Here is a 26,758-nt window from a genome sequence, read left to right as displayed (position 1 = left end):
GTGTTTTGAGTTAATTGGCTGATTAGGGTGACACCATGAGTCTACAATATTGAACTTTTCTAATTTTCTGAGATACTGAATTTTGGGTTTTCACTAGCTGTAAGCCATAATCATCAAAATGAAAAGAAAGAAATGCTTGAAATATATCACTCCGTGTGTAATGAATCTATATAATATGAGTTTCACGTTTGGAATTGAATTACTGAAATTAACTTTTTGATGATACCCTAATTTATTGAGATGCACCTGTATGGGGGAAAAAAACCTATCCCTCTATAGTGTGTACTTGTCTCATTTTGTCTCTGATATCAGCATGAATCACTTCTGACAAGTTTTTTTTCCTGACACCAAGAGAAAAATGGTGACAGGGGAGGACCTCCAGCAGACTGACAGCCTCATCTCTGTTCCTGTGAGTTGTGTGGAAAGGGGTGTGTCTCTTCCCTCCAATCGGCTCTCAGAGCTCTCCTCCCTGAACTGTGCAGTGTGTAATTTTAGATCTCCACTCCCTTAGACAAGTCTTCTAAATTCTGAACTTTAAACCAATATAATGGAGACTGCAGATAAAAAGGTATGTTATGTAGTTGGATTTGTTTCATCTCTGTGTATCACCTGAGGCCAGACACTTCACTGGATATATGAAAGGGTTTACAACCACTTTAAGGATAAAATAGTCTACATGGTTTACCTTTGTCAGTACTGGCCAGCAGAGAAAATAGACCTGTCTTTGTTCCTTTATTTCAGAGGGCAGAATGGCTTATACGGAGCTGTGTGGAATGGTAAAATAGTAAACTGTAACTTGGGTATTTTGGGGGAAAAAAGCATTGCATTTCATCAGCTGCGATAAGAAATTAGAGGGTGTGCTCTGTAAATACCTTGGGACTGGAGAGGTATTGCAACCAGAAATAGAACGCATATAATCTCTCTAGACCTCAGTCTGCTGCTGACTGCAGTGTAGCATAAAACAAAATGCAATGATTTACAGATCTCATAAACCTATATTTTATTCACAATAGAAAACATATCAAATATTTGTTTAAACTGAGAAAATCTACCATTTGAAAAAAAAATTTGACCGGTTAAGGCCAAAACACAATACTGCCTGCCAATGATCTTCGGGCCCTCAATACATTAAAATGCTTGATTCTGTGATGGATATCATTGCATGGTCTCAAGAATACTTACAGAAATCACTGTCTGTGAACACCATTCGCCATGCCACCCAAAAATGCAAGGTAAAGCCGTATCATGCAACGAAGAAGCCATATCTGAACATGATCCAGAAATGCAGCCATCTCTTCATTTAAAAATGCTCATTTAAAATGGTCTGTTGCAAAGTGGAAAACTGTTCTGCGGTCAGACAGATCAAAATTTTATATTCTTTTTGGCAACCCTGGGCGCCGCATCCTCTGGATTAGAGAAGAGGGACCTTCCCGCTTGTTATCAGTGCTCCGTTCAAAAGCCTGCATCTCTGATGATATGGAGGAGAATTAGTGCGTATGGAACAGACAGCTTGCAAATTTGGGAAGATGCCACCAGTGCTGAAAGATATATATTCAGGCTTTAGAGCAGTATATTATCCCATCAAGATGACGTCTTTTTCATGGAAGGCCTTGCATATATCAGCAGGACAATGCTAAACTGCACACTGCATCTGTGATAACAGCATAGCTTCATAGTAGAAGAGTCCGGGTGCTTAAATGTCCTGTCTGCAGTCCAGACCTTTCACCAACTGAAAATATTTGGTGCAATTTGTATTTCAGTGTTTTTATTAATTTATAAACCGTTTAAACAGGAGCAACAAAACACATCCAGGCAGGGACTATCAATTACACGTAAATAAAAATAAAAAAAAAACAGTGCTTTAACACCAACAGAGCAAAAGGTGCGCCCACGCAGGGGCTATCAATGGCACATAAGTGACAAAACATTAGTATAACATCAACAGTAACTCAAACTAAAGGCAGCTATCCACTGCCACACCAAAAACAAACAGAAAAAGAAAAGGAAAGAGGAGTACAAAAGGAAAAAGATACCAAGACCAAGAGCAGGGGTCCGAGAATGCCAATACCGAGCAACATCACAACCCCAGACTTGCTGGGGGGAGCGTGGGAAAGGCATATTGCAACCACAGCTCCCATATTTTCAAGAATATTTGGTACATCTTGAAACAAAAAGTATGACAAAGAAGACCCAGGACTGTTGAGCAGTTAGAATCCTATATCAGGAAAGAATGGGACAACATTCCTCTCCCAAAACTACAGCAACTGGTCTGATGATACACCATGGTAAACATGACTATGTCCCGACTTTTTTTTAGATGTGTTGCTGCCATCAATTTAAAAATAATTTTTTTTTTTTTTTTCTTAAAAAGGTACATATTCCCAGTTTAGGCATTCGATATGTTTGGAATTGGGGTTGTATCAGCATGTACAAATACATCTTCCTTACAGGCAGGGCATTGTGAAATCGACATGATTATTCCAGGAATAATTGAATCACTTTGTAACCACGCTGTAGCCAAATGATGGCTACAATGCAGTTGTCAAGTTCTGGGAGGTCGTCATATCATGTGATGTGATAAAAGTCCAATCACAGCCTTTTACCACATGATCAGCTGTATCCAATAACACAGCAGATCACAATGTAAATACAGTTGCCGGTTGTCGGCAGCACTTTTCCTCACACTGTCACAGCGTGAGAAAAGTACTGCCGATAACCGGCAATTGTTAGATAACAGATTGGCACTGATGATCAGTGCCACCTATCATTGTTGCATATCAGTGCCACCTTCACAGTACCGCCCATCAGTGTTGTCTATCCATGCCAGATCATCTGTGCTGCCTATCCATGCCACATCATCAGTGCTGCCTCATCAACGCACATCAGTGAAGGATAAAAATTGCCTGTTTGAAAAATTTTATAATAGAAACAAAAACTTGTTTTTCAAATTTTTGCGCTATTTTTGTTACTAGTGCCAAAAAAAAAAATAACTCCCATTGGGATTAAATACCACCAAAAGAAAACTCTATTTGCGTGAAAAAAATTTAAAAATTTCATATGGGTATAGTGTTGCATAACCGTGCAATTGTCATTCAAAGTGCAAGAGCTCCGAAAGGTGAAAATTTGCCTGGGCAGGAAGGGGGTATAAGTGCTCCAGTAGGCACATGGTTAAAGTCCTTTTCTTTTTGTGACATTTTGAGAAGGTAAGCTGGTAGTAGTCTTGTACCATGTTGGCTATCAATGTTGGCTATTGATCGAACATTGCTATTTCCACAGACTTCAAAATACTTCCCCCTGTTATGGAGAAAAGAGGGAGGTGTTATGTAGTCCTAGCCCACTCCCTGTCTTAAAGTGACAACACCGCATGGTTGTCACCCTTGTACATGAAGTATTAATGGCAGGATTACCAGGTTTAAATAAAGTGGAGAAAAAAGAAAACGAATGCAGCCATCATGTTAGGACCACTAAGCTACAAAACTGTAAATGGTCTTGAAAGCGTGCATCTCCATTAACTTGAGTTGGCTAATAAAAGGTATCGCTTACATTGATTATATACCTTCGGTTTGTAATCATAAATTGACTTTGCAGTTCAGTGATCTTTTATTGTTTGTCTATGTTCTGTTTAAGCTGCTGCCATGACAGCTGCCCAAGGTTTCTTGTTTCAGGGTGGCTATTTTTTCTTACAGCATCCTATAGAGCAGTGGTTCTCAACCTTCCTAAGGCCGTGACCCTTTAATACAGTTCCTCATGTTGTGGGGACCCCCAACCATAAAATTGTTTACCCAGTAATTATAATTCATGAGTGTCGTTTTACCTCCAATACTGCTTTCAACACAGTAGCTGCTTTCAACACAGTAGCTGCTCTTTACACATCGGAAATGTGTTTTCTGATGGTCTTAGGACCCCTGTGAAAGGGTCGTTCGACCCCCAAAGGGGTCGCGACCAACAGGTTGAGAAGCACTGCTATGGAGTCACCCTTGCATGAAGGGTCTAGAGCTGTACCTCTCCATGATGTGTGCATTAATAGAAACAGTATTGTAGCCTAGGATGGCAAGCCTTTCCCCTGCTGCCCCCCCCCCCCCCTGCCCCGAATTCCCCCCATGTTCCATTCTCCAAGCTAACAGACTAGCTGGAGACTTCACTGTTAACTCTTGACTGTGACTGGAAGTTCAGGGAAGCAGCGCTGAGAGCGCCGAAGCAAGCAGTTTTGAAAATTGTAAACTGCATGTCCTGGAGTAAGAATTTTAACAAATCATTTACTGGGGATCATTTTATTGTCATTAATGTGTTAAGCTAAAAATACAGAAGGTTTAATAATAATTGAACTACAAACGTTAAGCAGGAGATGGGCAAGATACATAGCAGGTGCAGTAATTTGAATGTTATTGCATGCAGTCATTTGCACGTTCTGCCCTAGTAAATTGAAAAAGATAAAGCAGAGTGGGGCATGTGTTAAAAAAAATCACATAAGTACCAGTGTTCTTTCATCCACAATAAATAGAAATTAAGTGCAGGCTCTGGAGGATTCTTTTCAGTGCCGTAGAGGACACTTTGAAGTGCATATTAAAGGAAACCTCTAATGAATGAAGGTGTTTGCTGTCTTGTTGGTACGGAGTCTTTAGTATTTTCTGATTTCATGTATCTATATTAGTTTGCAGAGGATGTACCTCAGACTTCACCCTGACACTACTTGCTGCATGCATGGTCCATATCAAAGACAACCAGGCATACGAGTATTTTCGGCAAGCGTTCAGCAATGGCACCCTGCATATTTCTATCTACTGATTCAGTGCTTGTTGTCATGTTCAGACCAATGCTAATTGTTACAAGTTTGATTTTCACAGTATGTAAGGAAACACTGTGATAAATGGCTTAAAATTCAGGTTTTTGTCTGATTCTACAACCCAAATTTCAAAAAAGTTGGGAGCTGTGTAAAATGTACATAAAAACAGAATGCAATGATTTGCAAACCTCATCGACCCATATTTTATTCACTATAGAAAACAAAAAAACATATCAAATGTTCAAACTGAGAAAATGTACAATTTTAAGGAAAAAATAAGTTAATTTTGAAATGGCATCAACACATCTCGAAGCTGGGACATGACAAAAAGCCAAAGTAAGTGGTACGAACAAGGAAGAGCTGGAGGAAAATTTTGCCACATCAAGTTAATTGGCAACAAGTCAATTACATGACTGGGTATAAAAGAGCACCTTAGAGAGTGAGTATCTCAGAAGTAAAGATGGGCAGAGGTTCTTCAAACTGAAAAGCTGCATCTAAAAATTGTCAAATTTCAGAATAATATTCCTACAGTACATAATATCAAAACATTCAGAGAATCAGGAGAACTCTGCACATGGGACAAGAAGGCCACCACGCAATATTGGATGCCATGATCTTTGTCCCCTCAGATGGCACTGCATTAAAAACAGGCATGATTATGAGATGGACATCACTGCATGGGCTCAGGAATACTTCCAATAATCACTGTCTGTGAACACAGTTCGCTGTGCCATCCAAAAATGCAAGGTAAAGTTCTATCAAGAAGAAGCCATTTATGAATCTGAACCAGAAATGCCACCATCTTCTCAGGGCCAAAGCACACTTAAAATGTTCTGCTGCGAAAACTGTTCTGTGGTCAGGCAAGTGAAATTTTGAAATCATTTGGCAACCATGGGCGCCGCATCTTCTGGATTAGAGAGGAACCTTCCAGCTTGTTATCGGCACTCAGTTCAAAAGCCTGCATCTCTGATGGTATGGGATGGGCAGCTTGTGCATCAGAAAAGGCACCATCAATGCTGAACAATATATCCAGGTTTTAGAGTAGCATACGCTCTCAACCAAATGACATCTTTTTCAGAGAAGGCCTTGCATATTTCAGCAGAACTGTGCTAAACTACATACTGCTTCTATGACAACAGCACGGCTTTGTAATAGTCCGGGTGTTTAACTGGCCTGCCTGCAGTCCAGACCTTTCGCCAGTTGAAAATATTTACTGCATCTTGAAACGATAAATGAAGACCCAGAACTGTTGAACAATTAAAATCCTATATCGGGTGAAAATGGGCCAACATTCCTCTCCGAAAACTCCAGCAACCGGCAAGACGTGTTCCCTTATTTTTTGCTTAAAATGGTACATTTGATATGTTTTCTCATTTCTTGTGTGCATAAAATATACTTTCTAAAATGTGTAAAATCATTGCATTCTGTTTTTATGTAGATTTTAAACAGCATCCCAGTGTTTCTAGAATTGGGGTTGTAAATTCTCTCCACACTTTAGGCTTGTTGGTTGAGCAGTTGGCCTAAAATATTGAAAGGAGCCTAGAAGTCAGGCTTTGCAGGAGTGATCATAATGGTTATATTTGTTCATTTGACTGTTTGTTTGAATACCTACCCAGAAGAATGCATCGTGACATCATTTATTTAGAGATGAGATTTCATGGCATTGACAGTGGTTAACGTCTCAGGATGATAATGGTCCAGCAATGGAATGGCATTTACAGCATCTCTGAGAACAAATCATATTTTGGGTTTTTTTTTTTTTTTTTTTTTAAAGACCTCTTTCTTTGATTATAAAGTGGGAATGCCATTGTTAGACGGAACAATGAAAAGTATAATTTCAAGTCTGACTGTGTGTGAAACTTTAGTGCACCATCAAGGATCACCATAGAATCTGTACTTGCAGCTGTTATATGCCAGCAGTTTTGTGTGTGTACTAATAATCATTCTGAAGATGCTACAATACATGAACTGAGGATACTTCTCAGGGTTTGATGTGCTGAACATTTTATTTAATCGTGTTACTAAACCCAGGACCCCACATTCACTATAGCTGGTTTTCCAAAGAACATGGAAATTCAATTATTTTAGTAAAATAGACTACCTTTTCTCATCATCCGTATATCGCAGTCAATGTCCAGCCGAGCACTGGTTTAACCATGTAGGAGTTGTTGTCATTTTCTGATTGTCCTATGAGGCTGCATGACCCCGACCCTCTGTGCTGATTGGCTCTGTATTGTTCACATGCACCCTCCTCAAAAAGGAAAAAAAAAAAACCTAGCAATACACATTAAACAGAGCATGTGCAGACTTGCCACTGCTGCTCTGTACTGTGGCAGATGGATTGGGGACAGTAAAAGGGGAGGCTCAGAGTAGAAAGGATCAAACACAATACAGAGGATTAACCCCTTAGGTTCCACAGAGGGTATAACCAACATGCTTTACTACGTATACAGACTGATTGTACTGTTGTGGGTTTAGTAACACTTTAAGGCTCCATGCACATTGCCCTCCAAAGGATATCTAGGGGAAAAGCAGCTGGAAAAAATACAGTACTGTTGTGGGTTTAGTAACATTTGCATTTTTCCCTGGTCACTAATTTATATTCTGGGGTGGGTTCAAGACGATCTAGCTCAGAGGTGCTGTGTTCAATCATGCTGATCAACTAAGGATGTCTAAAGGCAGAAAAAACATGCTGCGGTGGAAAACTGTGAATTGAAGCCAGTTTGAGTTTGTTTTTTAATGGGCAATTTAATTTTATCTTTTTGGCCAGAGTTCTGCAGTTTTAGGCAAAGAAAATGTAATTGACATGGACCTTTTCACTCACATTTGTGAAAAATAGTAATAAACCATTAGCTGTGGGGCACATGCTTCTCATTGGTAACTCTTGTGTTTTATTACGTCACAATGTATAATCTTCTGGTTGCTAAGAACCTAATCTGGGAACACCCACTTCTGAATTTGTGATACTACAGACCAGGGTTCCCAACACTCTATCTGCATCTCTAGTCTAATTATGAACTCTGTATCCAAAAAGAAGTTCTTTATTCACCGTATCCAGATCCCAACTCCGCATACGAGAAAAAAGTTATACATTCTGAATGTCAAAGAGGTTATACAGGGTGGAATGATCGCCTATTCGAAGCTACTTTTTTAAGACCCTGTCTGGAAGGTATCATGGAAAACATCATCTGAAGGTGAATCGAATGGCCTTGCTGATTTTGAGGTAGTTGTAGTATAAATATGACTTCTACGTTTGTATCCCTTTACTCCTATATTGGAGAGACATACATTTAAGTTGAAACCTGAACTACCAAAATATATATATTAAAAAAAAAAAAGTTATGTATTAAACGTTAGGTTTTTTTTTTTTTTTTTAATACTGTTATTTTTTTTTACCTGAATGTATCTTGATAATCAGCTAGCATAAGCTGCTCTTTTTTTTTAATGGTCAGTTGCTGCAGCAGTAATGAAGGACCTGGCTTTGCTGTCTGCTGGAGTGCCTGAATAACACCACTTGCTGCCTGGAATTACTAATCTCTGGCATAAAAAGAGTTCTTTATATGCAAATAGTTTGTCTGGAGTTTAGCTTCAATGCTTATGGTTTCATTTTATACAACTTTCATTTTTTTCACAGAATGAAATCCTTGAATCACACTTTAAGGGAAATTAAAAAATACAATTTTTTTTTTTTTTTTGCAAAACAGCTCGTGCATTCAGGTAAACTTCAGTCAGTTTGCTTGACTGTAATAGTGGCCTGCTGACTTCACTGCTCTAAACGTTAGTATGTAATTTATATTTTTTTTCTTCTTAGCTCCAAGCTAAATCTGAGTATTAAAAGTTTACATGCAGTTACTTGGTTTGATTCTTGCGCTGGTGATTTGGAACCCTCTAAAAACGGACAAAAATGTTTTGAATTTTTGTCTATGGTATATACTTGTGTATCCACAGCCTGTTTTGAAGTTGTGCCTCAGTCTAGCAAATTTTTTCATACACCCACCACCATTCTTTTGTTGATTTCAAGTCTGTTAAGATTATCTCAAGTTTGTAAAGTTTTATTCATCCTATTGCCAGCAAGTTTTGCGTATGGGCTATTATTCCTTGCAGTATTTCCATCTCTGGTTGTAGCCGCTGTATAACAGTTGTAAAAGACTGTAAATCTAATATCTGTGTTTTAAATTTCAGCTTTGTGTTGTTCTTGGAAAATTGCGCACCAGTTGTGAATACCTTGAACTTTGGCATTTCTAGCCCCATCCTGTTGAGCCATCCTCATTTACAGCTCGTCCACCTTAAGACTCAGTTGGCTCTCCAGCAGTTGACATCAGTCACTTCAAACAGCACACCGCCTATTCATGCTTTGTTAAATCAAGCTTTGTTGAAAATCAGCACTGCTCAAGCCATGTTTAACACAAGAGGTGGATTCCCTGGTCAAAGACCAATGGGACCCCCACGGATGAACCAGCCTGGCCTGAATCATCTTGGAATGAATATGTCAGGTATGAATATGTCTGGCATGAACATGAGTGGCATGGGAATGTCTAGTATGAACCAGCCAAACATGAACCTTTCTGGCATGAGCCAGCCAAACATGAACCTTTCTGGCATGAACCAGCCAAACATGAACACTGGCATGACCCGCATGGGCCATCCCGGAATTAACCCAAATGTAGGTCTTCCCAACGTCAGTCAGTCTGGGATGAATCAATCTGGGATGAATGTGTTTAGAATGGGCCCTTCTGGCATGAATCAAGGAGGAATGGGTTTTCAATCCGAAATTAAAAACCAAGGGTTTGGCATGAGGTCAATGGACAGTCCTGGGTCATTTCTTGGAGGAAACAATGAGCCGATGGGAATGAAAGGCATGTCACTCAGAGCACCTGAAAGACACTTGGGTCCTCAAGCTTTGCCACAAATTTTCTCTTCTACCAGTGGCCCCATGACTTCAGCACAGCCCAGAAATGTCATGCAGAGTCAAGAAATACCTTCTATAGTGAACCGTAGGGTGATTCATTCTTCAGAACATTTGAGGGGGAATCAAAAAACCTCTGTACAAGAAGCTCCTCTTCTAATGGAGAAGAAACCATTAAACGCCATTAGTATGTTTGGAAATTTAAATCCGGATATGGGAATAAAACCAGGTCCGTCTTCATCATTGGACCAGATGCCAAATGTCCAGAATCGCTATACTAATGAAAGTGCTTCAAGTATACTGGAAAGCTTTGGGTTATCAAATGAAGACCTAGAGGAGCTCAGTCGTTATCCTGACGATCAGTTGACGCCGGTAAACTTGCCCAACATTCTGAGAGACATCAGACTTCGTAAAATGAACCGCAGCGGAGGCACGCATGATAAAGGTGGAGGCGGAAGACGACCAGGAAGTGAAGTTTTACCAAGCAAAGTTATTGACTATGGACATTCAAGCAAATTTCAGTTTAATGATAGTCCTGTACCTTCAAAACCTTTCGAATCTTCAAGATCAGAAGGGAAATCATCGCCAGTCCCCAAGGAACCAGCATCTTCGAATACTAACAAGAGTGGAAATGGCAACAACACAATGGATAAGAAAATCCCAACTATATCCAGCAGCCGCAAGACACCATGGCAGAATTCCAAGGCTGACAGATACATCAACAACAAGACTTTGGTTGGTGAGCCGAAAACTGCTACGGCTAGTGAGAGCTCAGTCTTGAATGCAGAGAGCCATGTAAACCCCATCCAGCTTGATTCTGCCGCTCTCTGTGATGTACCTGTTATCTCAGACACTGCTGCTACCACCACTTATCCCGGCATGATTGCAGAGTCTCCAGTCGGGACTATGGCTAGCCAGGTTAACTACCCGCCACCTGCTGAAGCAAATCCCCCTACCAAGAAAGGAAGCTTGGCGCCACCCTTGTCTCAAGAGGAAGCGCAGAAGATGAAGCGTATGCCCACTCCTTCCATGATGAATGATTATTTTGCTGCTTCTCCACGGATATTTCCTCATATCTGTTCTCTGTGTAACCTAGAATGTAGACACATAAAGGTGAGTGTTTTTATGTTTGTTTGTGTTTCATATCCAGTGTATGCATGTCTTTATAGGTATTCCCATTAAAATACTGCTTTGTAAAACTTGAATCGCAAAAGTCAGAAAATGCGGCAGCATTACCTATTAAACAGAGTTAGGAGCTCTTCAATTTAAAAATGGATAATCCTTAACTAACGTGGAAATCAAAATTTCTTTGAACTTAGTCCATGGGGGGCTCTTGGCTTTTAAATATTGCCACTTGTCTTTTCTTGTAACGGAAGTATGCCTGCCATGTACAGTTAAATATTTTTCTATATTCAATTAAAACGATCAAAGCTTTTTAAAATGATCTGTAATGATCCATTTTGTGCTGTACATTCTTAATTCAAAAAGATGTTGGCAAGGTAATCTGCACTGGTTAATTGCTTTAAATGGACCCCTCATAAAAATCCCTTTCCACGTGAATCTAAAGGTCACATCTCTGCACAACCAGATCCCACTAGTTCCTCAATCTACCCATGAGTAAAAAATGTCCCAGGTGAAAAAAAAAATGAATGCATAAGATGCAACACAAACTTTTTGTGATTTTTAGCCGTACAGAGTATAATAAACACTAGGGTAAAAAAATTCTCTTTAATACATCAAATGTTTCATATGGATTGGGATAGACTTTTTAGAGATGGGACACCACTTTGAAAAGATGTAAGGAATCAATTTGCAGGTCATCCTGAAACATCAGCTAGTATTGTAGAATTGCTTACTTTATTGTGGAGGTAAATGTTTAAAAGAAGACCTCATTTAAAAAAAAAAAAAAAAAATCAACACCGCCATTGGGGTAAAAAGAAGAACTGATGTTGCCACTGTGAAAGACGTGAAGACTTCTCCGAGAGGAAGCACTGGATGTGGAGCGTTTTTTTAATTTTTTTTTTTAACCATCGTGGTCCAGCGAGGCAAGTCTCTTCCTGTGAGCCAGCAGATGAGAAGTGCTGCATAGAAGCTGTGGAATTGTTAACCTCAGAATCCTCATCATTCATTTTGTAAATCTGCTTTCATAACAGTTTTGACAATTAAAATTGTTTGATTTTTGGCTAGGTGATTTATTGTTTATTTTTAAGGTAAGTGCCAAAGCACTGGGGGGTCGTTAAATTCAACTTGTAAAATACATTTTCTCTATCAAATATGAACCCTATTTAGGCTTTTATTATGCTTTCACTTTTAGATTTGCTTATAATTCATTTTTTTCCCCCGTAACAGTATGAGATCACAACAGCATTAGTAGATTTCAAAAGTTAATGAATATAAAGTTGTCCAAATAGAGGAGGGAAAGGCAAAATATTTTACATTCTCCATGTATAAATCATACGCTCCATATTCCATTGCATATAATACTGGAAAGGAATTCAGTTGTTTTGGGATCCTTTTTCCTCTTCTGTTCGAAGAAAAAAAAAAAAAAAAATGGTAGGAGGTTGTCTACGCTGGGTCAGATGTCTGTGCTGTTGGACAATTTGTTTATACCTCTGCTTATGAATAAAGACTTTTACTTCTTCCTCCCTCTGATAGGACTGGATTAAGCACCAGAATAACACAAGCCACATTGAAAGCTGTCGGAAGTTGCGTCAACAGTAAGAACATCACTTTTTTAATACATGACTTTACCAGAGTTTGGCAGCCAGCTTGTCATTTTTGTCCCTTCAAGTTATGGCTTGTCAAAAATACATCAGTAGTGTTGGCCTAATACTTCCAGTCCATACGTTTTTCATCTGGTATTAATGTGCGTGTTATATAAGTTCACCTTTTGTAACATGCTTCGGTTCCCACTGTCACATTTCAAAATTGGCTCAGCTGACCCGCGTCATTCATTCACAGGAATCCTGCCTTCCACTGCTTGTGGCTGCCACTTGCTGATGGCTTGTAGTCCATTGACATTTCCTTCAGCTTTCAAACTGGAGGCAGTGTCTGCAGGAGTCAAATATTGCATCCGCCATCCAGTGGTCTTCAGGCTCTCCTGAAAAATGAGTGCACATTTTTTTTTTTCCTGAAAAAATATGTGCATTTATTTTTTTTAATCAAAAAGGTGAACTTATCCCTTAATGGAAGTCTAATGGTGTTCCATATGCTAATTTTTTACCAAATGTTTAACAGGTATCACTTGACATAGATACATTTTGTCAAACAAAATATGATAAAGTGCACAATATGAATTACTGTGCCTTGAAAAAGTATTCATACACCTTGAAATTTTCCACGTTTTGTTGTGTTACAGTCAAAACGTACTGTATTTTTCGCTCCATAAGACGCACCTGACCATAAGACGCACCTAGGTTTTAGAGGCTGAAAACAGGAAAAAAGATACTCTGAACTAATGGACTACAGACATTATACAGGAGATGACCAGAGACTGCGGACACAGTACAGGAGATGACCAGAGACTGCGGACACAGTACAGGAGATGACCAGAGACTGCGGACACAGTGCAGGAGATGACTGCTAACCTTTGGGGAGGAGGGGGAGCGGGTACCTGAATTTGAGAGGTACCTGCTCTTCCGCGGAGTTGTTATTTGAACTTACCTGTTCCTCTATCCAGCCGCGCGCTGTCTTCCCGGCTTCTGTAGTGTGGGCGCTCGGCTTGACAGCCGAGTGCGCATGAGCGAAAAGCGCTGCGCTTTGTGATTGGTCCAGCGGCTTCTGGGACCTGTCATGTGTCCCAGGTGCCGCCTTACCATTCACAAAGAGCACCGCTTCTTGCGCATGCGCACTTGGCACCCTGCTGTCAAGCCCAGCGCCCACACTACAGAAGTCGGGAAGACAGCGCGCCGCTGGATAGAGGAACAGGTAAGGTCCCGCTGCAGAGCTGAGCGGCCGGCCCGGTATTCTGATGCGGCAGTGGAAATACCGGACTGGCTGCTCCATATTCGCTCCATAAGACGCACTGACATTTTCCCCCTTTTTCGGGGGAAAAAAGTGCATCTTATGGAGCGAAAAATACGGTAATTGTATTTTATTGGGATTTTGTGATAGACCAACACAAAGTGGCTTATGATTGTGAAGTGGAAAGAAAATGAGAAATGGTTTTCAAAGTTTTTTACAAATACTTTAAAAGTGTGGCGTTCATTTGTATTCAGCCCCCTTTACTCTAATACCCCTAACTAAAATCTAGTGGAACCAAATGCCTAATTATGGTAGTAGAGTCCATCTGTGTGTAATTTTAATCTCAGTATAAATAAAGCTGTTCTGTGAAGCCCTCAGAGGTTTGTTAGAACATTAGTGAACAAACTGCATCATGAAGGCCAAGGAACAAACCAGACAGGTAAGGGATAAAGTTGTGTAGATGTTTAAAGCAGGGTTAGGTTATTTAAAAAAAAAATTCCCAAGCTTTGAACATCTCACGGAGCACAGTTCAATCCATCATCCGAAAATAGAGTACGGCACAACTGCAAATCTACCAAGACATGGTCATCCACCTAAACTGACAGGCCGGGCAAGGAGAGCATTAATCAAAAAAGCAGCCAAGAGGCCCATGGTGGAGGAGAGATCCACAGCTCTGGTGGGAAAATCTGTCTACAGGACAACTATTAGTCGTGCACTCCAAGTCTGGCCTTTATGGAAGAGTGGCAAGAAGAAAGCCATTGTTGGAAGAAAGCCATAAGAAGTCTGGTTTGCAGTTTGCGAGAAGCCATGTGGGGGACACAGCAAACATCTGGAAGAAGGTGCTCTGGTCAGATGGGACCAAAATTGAACTTTTTGACCTAAAAGCAAACCGCTATGTATGGTAGAAAATTAACACTGCACATTATTTATTATAGGTACTTGTATACCGCCATCAATTTACGCAGTGCTTTACATATATATTGTACATTCATATCCGTCCCTAACCCTCAAGGGGTGTACAATCGAAGTTCCCTAATTCACATTCATACATACTAGGGCCAATTTATACAAGATCCAATTAACCTACCAGCATCTCTTTGGAGTGTGGAAGGAAATCGGAGTATCCGGAGGAAACCCACGCAGGCACAGGGAGAACATGCAAACTCCATGCAGGTGGTGGCGTGGTTGGGTTTTGAACCAAGGACCTTAGTACTGCCAGGCTTAAGTGCTAACCATTTAGCACCATTTAGCACTATTCTGCCCGACACCCTGAACATACCTTCCCCACCGTGAAACGTGGTGGCAGCATCATGTTGTGGGGATGCTTTTCAGTAGGGGCAGGGAAGCTGGTCAGAGTTGATGGGAAGATGGATGGAGCCAGATACAGGGCAATCTTAGAAGAAAACCTGTTAGAGTCTGCAAAAGACTTCAGACTGGGGTGGAGGTTCACCTTCCAGAAGGACAATGACCCAAATCATCCAGCCAGAGCTACAATGGAATGGTTTACATTAAAGCATATTCATGTGTTAGAATGGCCCAGTCACAGTCCAGACCTAAATCCAATGGAAATCCTTTAAAATTGCTGTTCCCAGACGCTCTCCATCCAATCTGACAGAGCGAGCTTAAGCTATTTTGCAAAGAAGAATGGGCAGAAATGTCCCTCTCTAGATGTGCAAAGCTGGTAGAGACATCCCCAAAAAGACTTGCAGCTGGAATTGCAGCGAAAGGGGGTCCTACAAAGTATTGACTCCAGGGGGGCTGAATACAAATGCCGCCACTCTCTTTACAGATTTATTTGTAAAAAGTTTGAAAACCATTTTTCATTTTCCTTCCACTTCACAATTATGTGCCACTTTGTGTTGGTCTATCACATCAAATCCCAATAAAATACATTGACGTTTTTGGTTGTAACATGAGAAAATGTGAAAGATTTCAAGGGGTATGAATACTTTTTCAAGGCACTATACATGTGATAGCCATAGTACACATTGAAAAAACTACAACCAATTAAACGTCATTAAAAAGCATACAAAAGAGAAGATGGTCATATACGAATTCTATTCTATAATAAGCCTTGTAGCACTTTTTTTTTTTTTTTTTGAGAGCCTTAATGCTATAAAAACTATAGGGATGAGCATAATTAACAGTTCCCCCTATATTTTCTAGTAATTTCTGTGCTCTGTTATGAAGATTATATGCCAAAGCCTCCCTGAGTGCAGAAGGGAAACTCTGGGGGAAAATTCTCTTGTGGATCCTAGGTCTGTACACCGCAAGAGTATTTTCCAATGAGCTCATTTTCTTAGGTTTGTGGCTAAGTATATCTAATTATTTAAAGTTTGACTTCAACATTTACTTTTTTTCTTCTTATTTAGGTACCCAGATTGGAACCCCCAGGTTCACACTTTAAGGCAAGTAGTAGTATTATTATACAGGATTTATATAGCGCCAACAGTTTGTGCAATTCAAACAATAGTTTACAATATAAGGGAGACAGTACAATACATTTCAGTACAGAAGGCATGTGAGGGCCCGGCTCGTGGAGCTTACAATCTAAAGTACAGCTTTAATACATTTCTTTTCTCACATCCTATTGAATTTAGATATGGTTAAGTAAACATTTGGAGGTAATGTCCATATTCTGCACTCAACCCTCCTTATAAACATTCAGCTTTTTTTGATGCAAAGTGACAGTTGACACTAGTCAGGACAGTGTTCAGGTCTCCGGAATTCTAGCTGGTAGAAACCACATGGTATAATGGTTTTCCCAGGTATGCTTTGAGGCTGAGACAGGCTAGGTCATTATCCGCTTGTCGACTGCATCACTGTACGGCAGCAATTCGGCTCTCCTTTGCTGGTTCACATACCTAGTATGTGATCCAGCTCTTCTGGATAGGGGATGCATGCGCTGCCCCGGCTGTGCTGTGTTTCCGACACAGCACAAGCTGGTCAGCAGGTCCCACCCAACAATTGACAGCCGGTGATCGGCGAAGCAGCTGACTGGACAGAGCTGTGAGTATGTAAACAATAGAGTTCTGCCCTGTCATCAAGGATGTGCTGCTTTTTGTTTCCCTGCAATGCAGGGAATAAAAACCGGGTTATCCCCTAGTTAAAGCACCACAATGTACACACACACAAAGCACATTAAGGCATACGCTTAACCCTTTGACTACCCCTAGATGTTAAACCCTTCCCAACCAGTGTTATTAGTACAGTGTCCGTGTATATTAGCCCTGTTCACTGTATTAGTGTCATTGTTTCCCAGAAAGTGTCAGATTGACTGCTGTACTATTACAGTCCTGCTATAAGTCGCTGAGTGCCACCATTACTGGTATTTAAAAAAAAAAAAAAAAAAAAATCCAGTATATATACCATAGTTTTGTAGACTCTATGCACAAACCAATCGATATACACTTATTGCAATTTTCTTTACCAAAATTATGTAGCAGAATGCATTTTGGTGTAAATATGAAGAAATCAGATTTTTAAAATTTTTTGGGACATTTTGTAGCAGAAAGTAAAAAAAAAACAAACCTTTTTTGGTTGGAATTTTTTTGTTTATAGCGCAAACAATAAAAACCCCAGTGGCAATCAAATACAACCAAAAGAAAGCTCTATTTGTGTGAAAAAAAGATATGAATTTTATGTGGGTACAGTGTTGAATGACTGACTGTGCAGTTGTCAGGTAAAGTAGCACAGTACAGTATAGCAAAAAATGGTCTGGTCAGTAAAATCTTATGGAAGGCAAGTGGTTAAGCTCTCTGTCTACTGGACCATAATCTGGATTGCTTAGTGCAAACATAGGAGCGATTGAAACATGACTTGCTGTCCTGGCCCTGAGAGAACCAGAAATTGAACACTATTTTGTAACATCAACTAAACTAGAATAGTAGTGTAAGTCATTGAGATGGTGCTGATTAAACATGTAGCTTTTTCCAGCAGGAATGACGGCAAACAAAATGAGACCACGCCAAAGGGATCCCGATCCAAAAGTGGAAGTCCTCGTAGAGCCAGGCGGTCTGGATCTAGATCAAGGGCTCACAGGTCACGCTCCCACAGCCCAAGACCTGGGAGGAGATCCAGGAGTCGAAGCCCACGCCATGCTCGATACAGCCCAAAGAGGTCCCATAGCCCTCGTGAAGGCAATAGACCTTCCCGGCGCTCACCATCTCCAAGGAGACACAGACGAGGCAGAAGCAACACTCCACCTGGTAATACAATAGTTGGGTTTTCTATACTGGACTGCAATCCCTTGAATGCATGTGGATGGTTTGTATACTAATCCTTCACGTTATGATATCTTTCAGACAAGAGAGCTGTGGATGCTGCTGTACAGAGCTTTATTGAAGCAGAGCGAAGGCAAGAAAAAACTGTAGAGAAGACAAAACCCGCAAAACCTTCTAGCGATGTAAAGAAACCACCACCACCACCACCACCTAAGCCGGCAAACTCCAATGCAAGAGGCAAGAAACCATTCACTGCTTCTACTTCAGCAAACAACTCTGGCAACTCAGCGAAGAAAACCAGTACTTCAAGCTACAGTAACTCTTCAAAGAAGCCTGGTAGCAGCAACTCTGCTAAGCCTGGCAACAGTAGCAGTGGCAATGGCTCTCGGAAACCTTTACCCAGCAACACTTCCAAGAAACCATTGCCCATCCCATCAAGCTCCAAGAAACCTGTTGTAAGCACAGGAGCTAGAAAGACAACTGTTAGCTCTGTTTCCAACAAGAAACCACAATTGAACAAGACGTCTAGTTCACAGAAAGGTTCTTCAGAATCTTACAACCCACTGAATAAGGTATGACCTCTTCCATCCATGTTCACACTCCAGCAAAACTTCTTTCACAGGGTTCATGTATTGTATCAAACCTGCAATATTAGGTTAGAAACCTGCCTCATACATGCCTTACATGTATCTGCTCCTAGTTTCTGACATTTGGTTTATCTATAATATATCCCCTACAGCAAATGGAGAGTTTTTATAAACCCTAATAATATTAAAAAAATAGCCGTGATTAGATGTAATATATCCACATATACAATATGTACTAAAGTTCAAATATGTGCTACCAACAATTAATACACAATCCGTCTGGAGGGAGTGGTGAGAAATGCACATCTGACGTTTTGTAAAGTGAGGTCCATTCCATTTTGTGAGCCAGCTTTCCTGAAGGTGTGGTTGATTACAGAGTTGGATTATGTCTGATGAGTTCAGAACACGTGTAGATCTGAGGATAATTTACCTGGTTAACCTCTTCACGCCGGCCACACACAAATGTGCGGCCTCCCGGCGTCTGGGCCTAGACGCTGAGTGGCCGCACATTTGTGTGCAATTAAGAAAAACGTGCTGAGAGCTCCCAGCACACATGTTCGGTACTCACAGAAAGGTCCCGATCTCTTTCGATCGGGACTTTTCCCGATGATGTGAACGCCGTGACTGAATCACGGCGGTCACATGACCCTAAAGCCCCACCTCCCGGCTTCTGAAACCCTTAAATGCGCCGGGAGGCGCCGGCACCAAGGGGTTAAAGGTGGTGGATCTATTTTCCAAGGGATATTTTTGTGTGAACTTTGCAAGATAGTATTTGTAGCAAATAAAATAGAGCAGCTTTGACCAAAGTATATTAAAGCCCTTGCAATAGGTATAGTCCATTTACGTACCTCATGAAGCCTGACTAGAAAACTGAATTGGCAAACCTCCATCCTACTCTTGGTTGCTAGGAAATTGCTAAGAGACTCCGTCTCTATCACAGGAGCGAGCTCTTTAAAGTGGTATTTCAGTCACCTGTGGAATAAATAAGTCAGCAGATACAAAAGCTAAAGTTGCTGACTTTTAGTAAACAGACACTTGCCTGTCCCATGATCCAGCGCTGTCCTCACCTGGCTTCGGTCCCTGGCGCTGGCACACTAACTGCGTGCAGCTGGCTGTGAATGCTTGCGGCTTCACAGCCAGCTGCTCACTGCGCATGCGCGAGCCGCAGCTTTCTAGATCCTGTGATATGTCCCAGATAGTGGGGGGGGGCAAACTACTGCTCAGATTGCCACAGCGATCTGGCTGGAAGCAGGGGAGCAGGTACATGTCAAAACCAGGTACCCACTCCCCCCAGAAAAGTTGTTTCAAATTTGGAGGAGGAGAAAGAGGAATAGCAGAACTTCCCCTTTTGGGTGAAGTTCTGCTTTAATACACTCTGTCAAAACCCCTCTTGTGCGCTTTATCTCCCTTGACACAGTAGCTGAGAGGTTGCTTCTGTGATGTTGGGGTTGAACAGTAACCGCTATGAACAAATAAGGTAGAGTGGGAGGTCTGCCATATCTAGGAGTTTTCCAGTCTGGCTTCAGGGGATAAGTAAACGGACTACACTTATAGCAAGGGCATTATTCAGCTTTGGTCAGAGCTGCAGTTTTTTTTTTGTTTTTTTTTTGTAAAGGCGAACTGTGCCTTTTAAATGCTGAATGTGTATGTGGACCTAAACTTTTGCAAAAAGTTGGAAAGTATTAAACTTCTGTTGGATTTCAGACCTGTTGATCATCATCAGTGCAATGTATGGAAAAGCATGAATTTTATGGAGTAGGGCTTATGGAAGGACCTCTTATACGAGCATCGTTCAAGTCAAAGCAGAACTTTTACAGGCAAAAAAAGTGCCGCTAGTGTGGCAGTACTACACGCAGTAGTAAGCGCCAGCCAGTCCAGAGACCATTAACCGTTCCCTACCGCGTTATAGCTAAAGAACTGCTACAGCACGGTTGTCTGGTTCTGGGACGACGTCCATGGACATCATTCCAGAACATGCCCCCCAACGGCGTGCACCCAGCGCCACCAGTGAGCGCTGTGGTCTACGAACACAGCTGATCATGGGCTATGGTAAATGGCCAATCACAGTGGCCTTTTACCATGTGATCAGCTGTGTCCAATGACGCAGCAGATCACCAAGTAAATACAGTTGCCGGTTATCGGCTGCACTTTCCTCTCACTGTCACAGCATGAGGAAAGTACTGCCGATAACCGACAATTGTCAGAGAAGTGATCGGCACTGATCATCAGGGCTCCTGATGCCACCCACCTGTGCCACCTCAGTGTCTCCAATCAATGCCACCTCATCAGTGCAGCCTCATCAACGCACATCAGTGAAGGAGAAAAATTACCTGTTTGCAAATTTTATAATAGAAACAAGGAAAAACTTTTTTTTTTTTTTTGTTGTTTTGCTCTTTTTTTGTTTATAGCGCAAAAAAAAAAATGCCCAGCTCCGATTTAAATACCACCAAAAGAAAGCTCTTGTATGTGGAAAAAAATGATAAAAATTTCATATGTGTACAGTGTTGCATGATCACGCAGTTGTCATTCAAAGTACGACCGTGCTGAAAGCTAAAAATTGGCCTAGGCAGGAAGGGGTATAAGTGCCCGGTAGGCAAGTGGTTAATCAAGAGACGCACAACAGTGTTATTGCATGCACGGAACAGCGTGTGGTGATGAAGTTTCTTGTGAACAGAGACTTAAAACCCGCTGATATCTACAGAAGACCTCAAGCACAGTACAGTGATGAGACGCTCAGCTGCAGTAAGACATTTGACTAGTGTAAACGGTTCAGAGGTGGCCGTACGTCTGTCAGTGACTATCCCGACTGGTGGTTCCCAGCCCACAGCAGTCATTCCTGTGAACATTCAGCGCGTGGAATTCCTAGTCCTGACAAAGCTTTCTGTGGGAACGGTGAACACAATGATGACCAAGTGAAGCCGGCTGTCCTAGGATGGTTTAGGCGTACTGACAAAGCTTTCAATGCCGAAGCTTTCCAGGTATTAGTTAGACGCTGGGTGAAGTGTATAAATGTAGCAGGGGAGTATGTAGAAAAATAATTGCAGTTTCCACTCCTTGAAATGTGTTCTTTTATCATATAAACTCAAAAGTCCCGGTTTGACTTGAACGCCCCCCCCTATAACATGGCACTGCAGAGAGAATGAGTTTAGAGTGGATGGGATATCACATTACTGGAGTCCTTACCATGAAAAGAAGCAAAAGTGTGCCTCAGCCCTCCAGACTTCATGTTGATTGTTTGCCATTTAGTGGATCGGTCTGACACACCTTATTTTTTTCAGTTTACCAGCAAGAGTGGCACTGATAAGATCATTCATGTCACCAATCTACCAGATAGCGGCTACACAGATCAAGATATCCTAAAAATTGTCCAGCCATTTGGAAAAGTCTGTGACATTCTCATTGTTCGATCCAAAAATGAGGTGAGTAAAGGCAAGCTGCGTTCATTCGCATGTTTTTTTGTAAGAAAATGTACATTTGCATACATTTTAGCTTAATCCTGTTCCATATATATTTGGAAATGTCTGGTGGATTTTGTGCTTTCAGAGCTGTCAAGTTGCCGAGAAACGATGCAACAATACTTCTGGTCCTGATGTAAAGAATATAAAGTTTTGAGTACCTCTGGCAAAGAATGTGTTTTTACAGAATGTCTTTAATTTTGCTCCTAGGCTTTCTTGGAAACCAACTTCAAGGAGGCGGCCGCAGCTGCTGTTAAATTCAGCGAAACAGTGCCGGTAATGATCAACGGCAAACGTGTGATACTGTCTCTGGCTGGACGGCACAAAGTAAGAACCTGATTCATTCAACCTACATGTTTCATTGATATTGTCTGGGGCTACTGACTTTGTTTCTGGCAGTCTTTGCCCGAAAAATGCCTATTTCTAATACGCTGCTTGATCTTTAGGATTTTAGGCCTTTGTGAGAAACTAGAATTTATTAAATTTTAAGCTGTTCCTTTATTAACCACTTCCCGTCTGGCCCATGTATATAAACGGCCGGGCGGGAGCAGTGCAGGGGCAGGTGGACGTTTATAAATGGCCTGGGAGCGCGCAGCACCACGATTTGGTGTCCGGGATCGTTGTGCGAGGTCCTGATCATGTGATCACTGATTGACCAATCAGTGATCACATGAAGAGTAGTAAGCAAGACTTCAGACATCATTGCTTACTACGTGTGAAATCTGTGAATGATCACAGAGGTCACATGGTACAAGGCTATTCACAACAGCCTTGTACCATGTGATAAGCTGTGACCAATCACAGCTCTCACAGTATTTCTCAATGGCTTCAAGAATGCAGCCAGGGAGAAGTGGTGATTGATTGCTTTTACACCCATAAAGGCTGGAAAAGCAATCGGTGTAAAAAATAAAAAAAATCTTCATAACTCCCCTCAAGTAGTACCATGGTGACACTGTACTGCTAGGGTGATATTATGTACAAAAATAAACATAGTATAAAAAAATAAAATGTGAATTATTTTTTTTTTAAATTATAATTTTTGGTTATACACTAATTTGGGTTATTTTTTTTACTGAAAAGATAACTGCATACATTTTGGCCAAGATTTATGAAGAAAGATTATTTATTTGCAAAATTTTATAAGGAAAACAGTTTTATTCAAAATTTTCGGACATTTTCATTTATATAGCAAAAAAAATAAAAATCCCAGTGGTGAATAAATACCACCAAAATAAATCTTTATCTGTCTCAAATGTTAAAAAATTCATATGGGTACAGTGTTGCATGACCGCGCAATTGTCATTCAAAGTGTGATAGCGCTGAAAGCTGAAAATTGGCCTGGTCAGGAAGAGGGTAAAAGTGTCCGGACTGGAAGTGGTTAAGAATGGCATAAATGGGGTTCTAGAGTGTCAAGCTCAGCAGAAATGATGCCATTTAAGGGTAAGAGAAGGATGATCGGACACCCATTCTTGGTTGCTGCATGTTTCTATGGCAGGGTAACCCAGAAATGTTCCTATTCAAGAAGACTCCACGGATTTAGATGCTAACCTCTTCATGAGTCCCTGCGCCAAACATGCCTGCACAGAAATCTGTCTTAAGGGCCAGTTCACACCAGAATGTGGTGTTGGAAAGGCACACTGTGCACGTTTTCCGCACCACATTCAAAATGTACTGCCTTTGCCATCTGCTGCAGATGCCAATATATTATTAACAGCAATTATGAAATAAACGGACTGGTAAATCTCACTGCTTTCTGGTGTCAGCCGGCCCTAAAGAAGCCCCATATTTCTTACAAGATACTTTGTTCTTGGGGCAGATGTTCCAGCTCTGACTTCATAGTCTGTGTGTATCATCCCTAGTTTTTAGAAATACTGCTGTATTATTGTAGACTGTCCACTTAGCTCATGTTTATTTCAGATTTGCGGTTGCCTTCTACTATTTTTGAAGTGCTCTTGGGCTGGTAAAATTAAGATTATTTTTTTTATCATTTTTATTATTATCTTCCCTCTAGGAAAAAGTGAAGACAGAAACTAAAGCTACCAGGTGAGTATTTATTTTACAGTTAGCAGTTCAGTCATAAGAATAACGAAAACACTAAGCACCCAAAACACAAACATTTTTATAACTTTGGTTAGTTGGCTGCTCATGCTAAAGCAAGTCTGTTATTTGCTGGTTACCAGGTTCACTGTGTAACAGGCCCCTTATGTTGCTGGATTTTCCACATATCTTCTATCCACCTTTTTTTTTTTTTTTTTTAAATCATACACGTCTTGTGTATATTCACTTATGGCAGAATGCTTATTTCGGTCTTTGTTTTCATTTTACAGTGACACAGCATCCAAGAAGCCCTCAACTCAGAAAGGTATATTATTTCAAGTTGCTCTTTGCTTATTTTTTTTTTTATTTTTGAGACTTATAAATATGCCAAATTATGAGATTCTCCAGTCAGAATATAGCTGCTAGATTCGACAACCAGTGCCAGAAGTCGCTGCTTGGCCAAAAAGAAAAAGACTATTAGACTTAGAATGCAAAGACTGCAATGTTTATGGTGAAAAGACTGTACACTGCTCAAAAAAATTAAAGGAACACTTTTAAATCTAAGTATAGCATCAAGTCAGTGGAACTCCTGGGATATTGATCTCTCAGTTAAGTAGCAGAGGGGGTTGTTAATCAGTTTCAGCTGCTTTGGTGTGAATGAAATTAACAGGTGCACTACATGACAATGAGACAACCCCCAAAACAGGAATGGGTTTACAGGTGGAGGCCACTGACATTTTCTTCCATATTCACCTTTTCTGTTTTTCACTAGTTTTGCATTCGGCTAGGGTCAGTGTCACTACTGGTAGTATGAGGCCATACCTGGACTCTACAGAGGTTGCACAGGCAGTCCTACTCCTCCAGGATGGCACATCAATACGTGCCATTGCCAGAAGGTTTGCTGTGTCTCCCAGCACAGTCTCAAGAGCATGGAGGAGATTCCAGGAAACAGGAAGTTTCTCTAGGAGAGCTGGACAGGGACGTAGAAGGTCCTTAACCCATCAGCAGGACCGGTATCTGCTCCTTTGTACAAGGAGGAACAGGATGAGCACTGCCAGAGCCCTACAAAATGACCTCCAGCAGGCCACTGGTGTGAATGTCTCTGACCAAACCATCAGAAACAGACTTCATGAGGGTGGCCTGAGGGCCCGACGTCCTCTAGTGGGCCCTGTGCTCACTGCCCGGCACCATAGAGCTGGATTGGCATTTGCCATTGAACACCAGAATTGGCAGGTCCACCACTGGCACCCTGTGCTTTTCACAGATGAGAGCAGGTTCACCCTGAGCACATGTGACAGACGTGAAAGTGTCTGGAGAAGCCGTGGAGAACGTTCTGCTGCCTGTAACATCGTTCAGTATGACCGTTTTGGTGGTGGGTCAGTGATGGTCTGGAGAGGCATCTCCATGGAGGGACGCACAGACCTCTACAGGCTAGACAATGGCCCCCTGACTGCCATTAGGTATCGGGATGAAATCCTTGGACCCATTGTCAGACCCTACACTGGTGCAGTGGGTCCTGGGTTCCTCCTGATGCACTACAATGCCTGGCCTCATGTGGCGAGAGTATGCAGGCAGTTTCTGGAGGATGAAGGAATTGATACCATTGAATGGCCCCCACACTCGCCTGACCTAAATTCAATAGAACACCTCTGGGATGTCATGTTTCGGTCCATCCATTGCCGCCAGGTTGCACCTCAAACTATTTAGACGCTCAGTGATGCCCTGGTCCAGATCTGTGAGGAAATCCCCCAGGACACCATCCATGGTCTCATTAGGAGCCTCCCCCGACGTTGTCAGGCATGCATACAAGCACATGGTGTCCATATAAACTACTGAGGACCATTCTGAGTTGCTGCAATGACATTTCAGCAAAATGGACTAGCCTGCCGCATCATTTTTTTTCACTTTGATTTTCGGGGTGTCTTTAAATTCAGTCCTCTGTAGGTCGATCATTTTCATTTCGATGGGGCATCCTTACCTTCCTAACACATTGCCCTGTCCAGATCAGTATAGAGATCCAGCAGGAGATTTTGTACCCCCATTAAGATCTGATGTGTTTTCAAAACTGTTCCTTTATTTTTTTTATTTTTTTTGAGCAGTGTATACTGGAAAGAGCAGTAAATGGGTAAAAGAACACTTGTGTCCTAGAATACTCACAGGACCTGAACTATAAAAGCTGCTCTCCAGAAAAGGCAAGCAGAGAACAAGGTAGTCACTAGTATTGCTTATGTTCTCCTGCTCACTCAGCACACCTTGTTCTGTCCTGTTTGTATGGAGGCTGCCACTTTGGTTAAGGTAAGGTTTGTTTCTCTGTCAGAGCTGCCGCCCTGGTGTTGGTTTTCTGATGACTGTTAGTGTAGTGGTCAAGAAGCTGCAGGAGATGTGGGGTGCGCCCAGTGCGAATAGCTGTGGCCATCGGTGATCTGTTAAGCTAGGTTCACATGTGTGCGGAGAGGAATGTACACAAAGGAATGCGGACCTGCGGACGGGTGCCATTAGGTGTTATGGCACACCGCCCACACTGGAAATGCAGCTGTACTGGGAACCGAGGATCCCGCGCGGGCCGCGTTTTCGGAAGAAGTGCAGGGACTTCGTCCCTGCGTGTCACGGGGCACAGGAGTCCATTCAAATGAATGGGCTCTTGTGACCTCGCAAAACACAGCCCGCATAGCCACATATATGTGAACAGGGCAGGCGGCAGCATCTGCCCGCTTGAGCTGCAGCAGGAATCGGTTCCTGCCGCTACAATTTGCACAGGCCTTAACTTAATCACCAGTGTGTGATGTAGTCTAATACAGAGGATA

General features: G+C 41.6%; 1 protein-coding gene across 3 annotated transcripts in view; it reads left to right on the top strand.

Annotated features, from left to right (window-relative positions):
* The window catches only part of ZNF638 (zinc finger protein 638), a 230,963-nt gene that overhangs the window by 164,659 nt on the left and 39,546 nt on the right, over positions 1 to 26,758 (top strand). For all 3 annotated transcript variants that reach the window (XM_089689979.1, XM_089689980.1, XM_089689981.1), the window contains exons 2-10: positions 8,966 to 10,802; positions 12,345 to 12,406; positions 16,025 to 16,060; positions 17,592 to 17,860; positions 17,957 to 18,447; positions 21,741 to 21,881; positions 22,128 to 22,244; positions 23,929 to 23,960; positions 24,245 to 24,279. In XM_089689979.1, the coding sequence (XP_089546105.1) occupies positions 8,966 to 10,802; positions 12,345 to 12,406; positions 16,025 to 16,060; positions 17,592 to 17,860; positions 17,957 to 18,447; positions 21,741 to 21,881; positions 22,128 to 22,244; positions 23,929 to 23,960; positions 24,245 to 24,279 (3,020 nt within the window). The remainder of the gene's footprint in view (positions 1 to 8,965; positions 10,803 to 12,344; positions 12,407 to 16,024; positions 16,061 to 17,591; positions 17,861 to 17,956; positions 18,448 to 21,740; positions 21,882 to 22,127; positions 22,245 to 23,928; positions 23,961 to 24,244; positions 24,280 to 26,758) is intronic.

This window comes from Staurois parvus, unplaced genomic scaffold (assembly GCF_062004578.1).
Source record: "Staurois parvus isolate SC_StPar_1 unplaced genomic scaffold, SC_StPar_1.0 ptg000507l, whole genome shotgun sequence".
Lineage (NCBI taxonomy): Eukaryota > Metazoa > Chordata > Amphibia > Anura > Ranidae > Staurois > Staurois parvus.
Note: the sequence above shows the minus strand (reverse complement) of the source record. Positions and strands in the feature narration are given on the sequence as shown.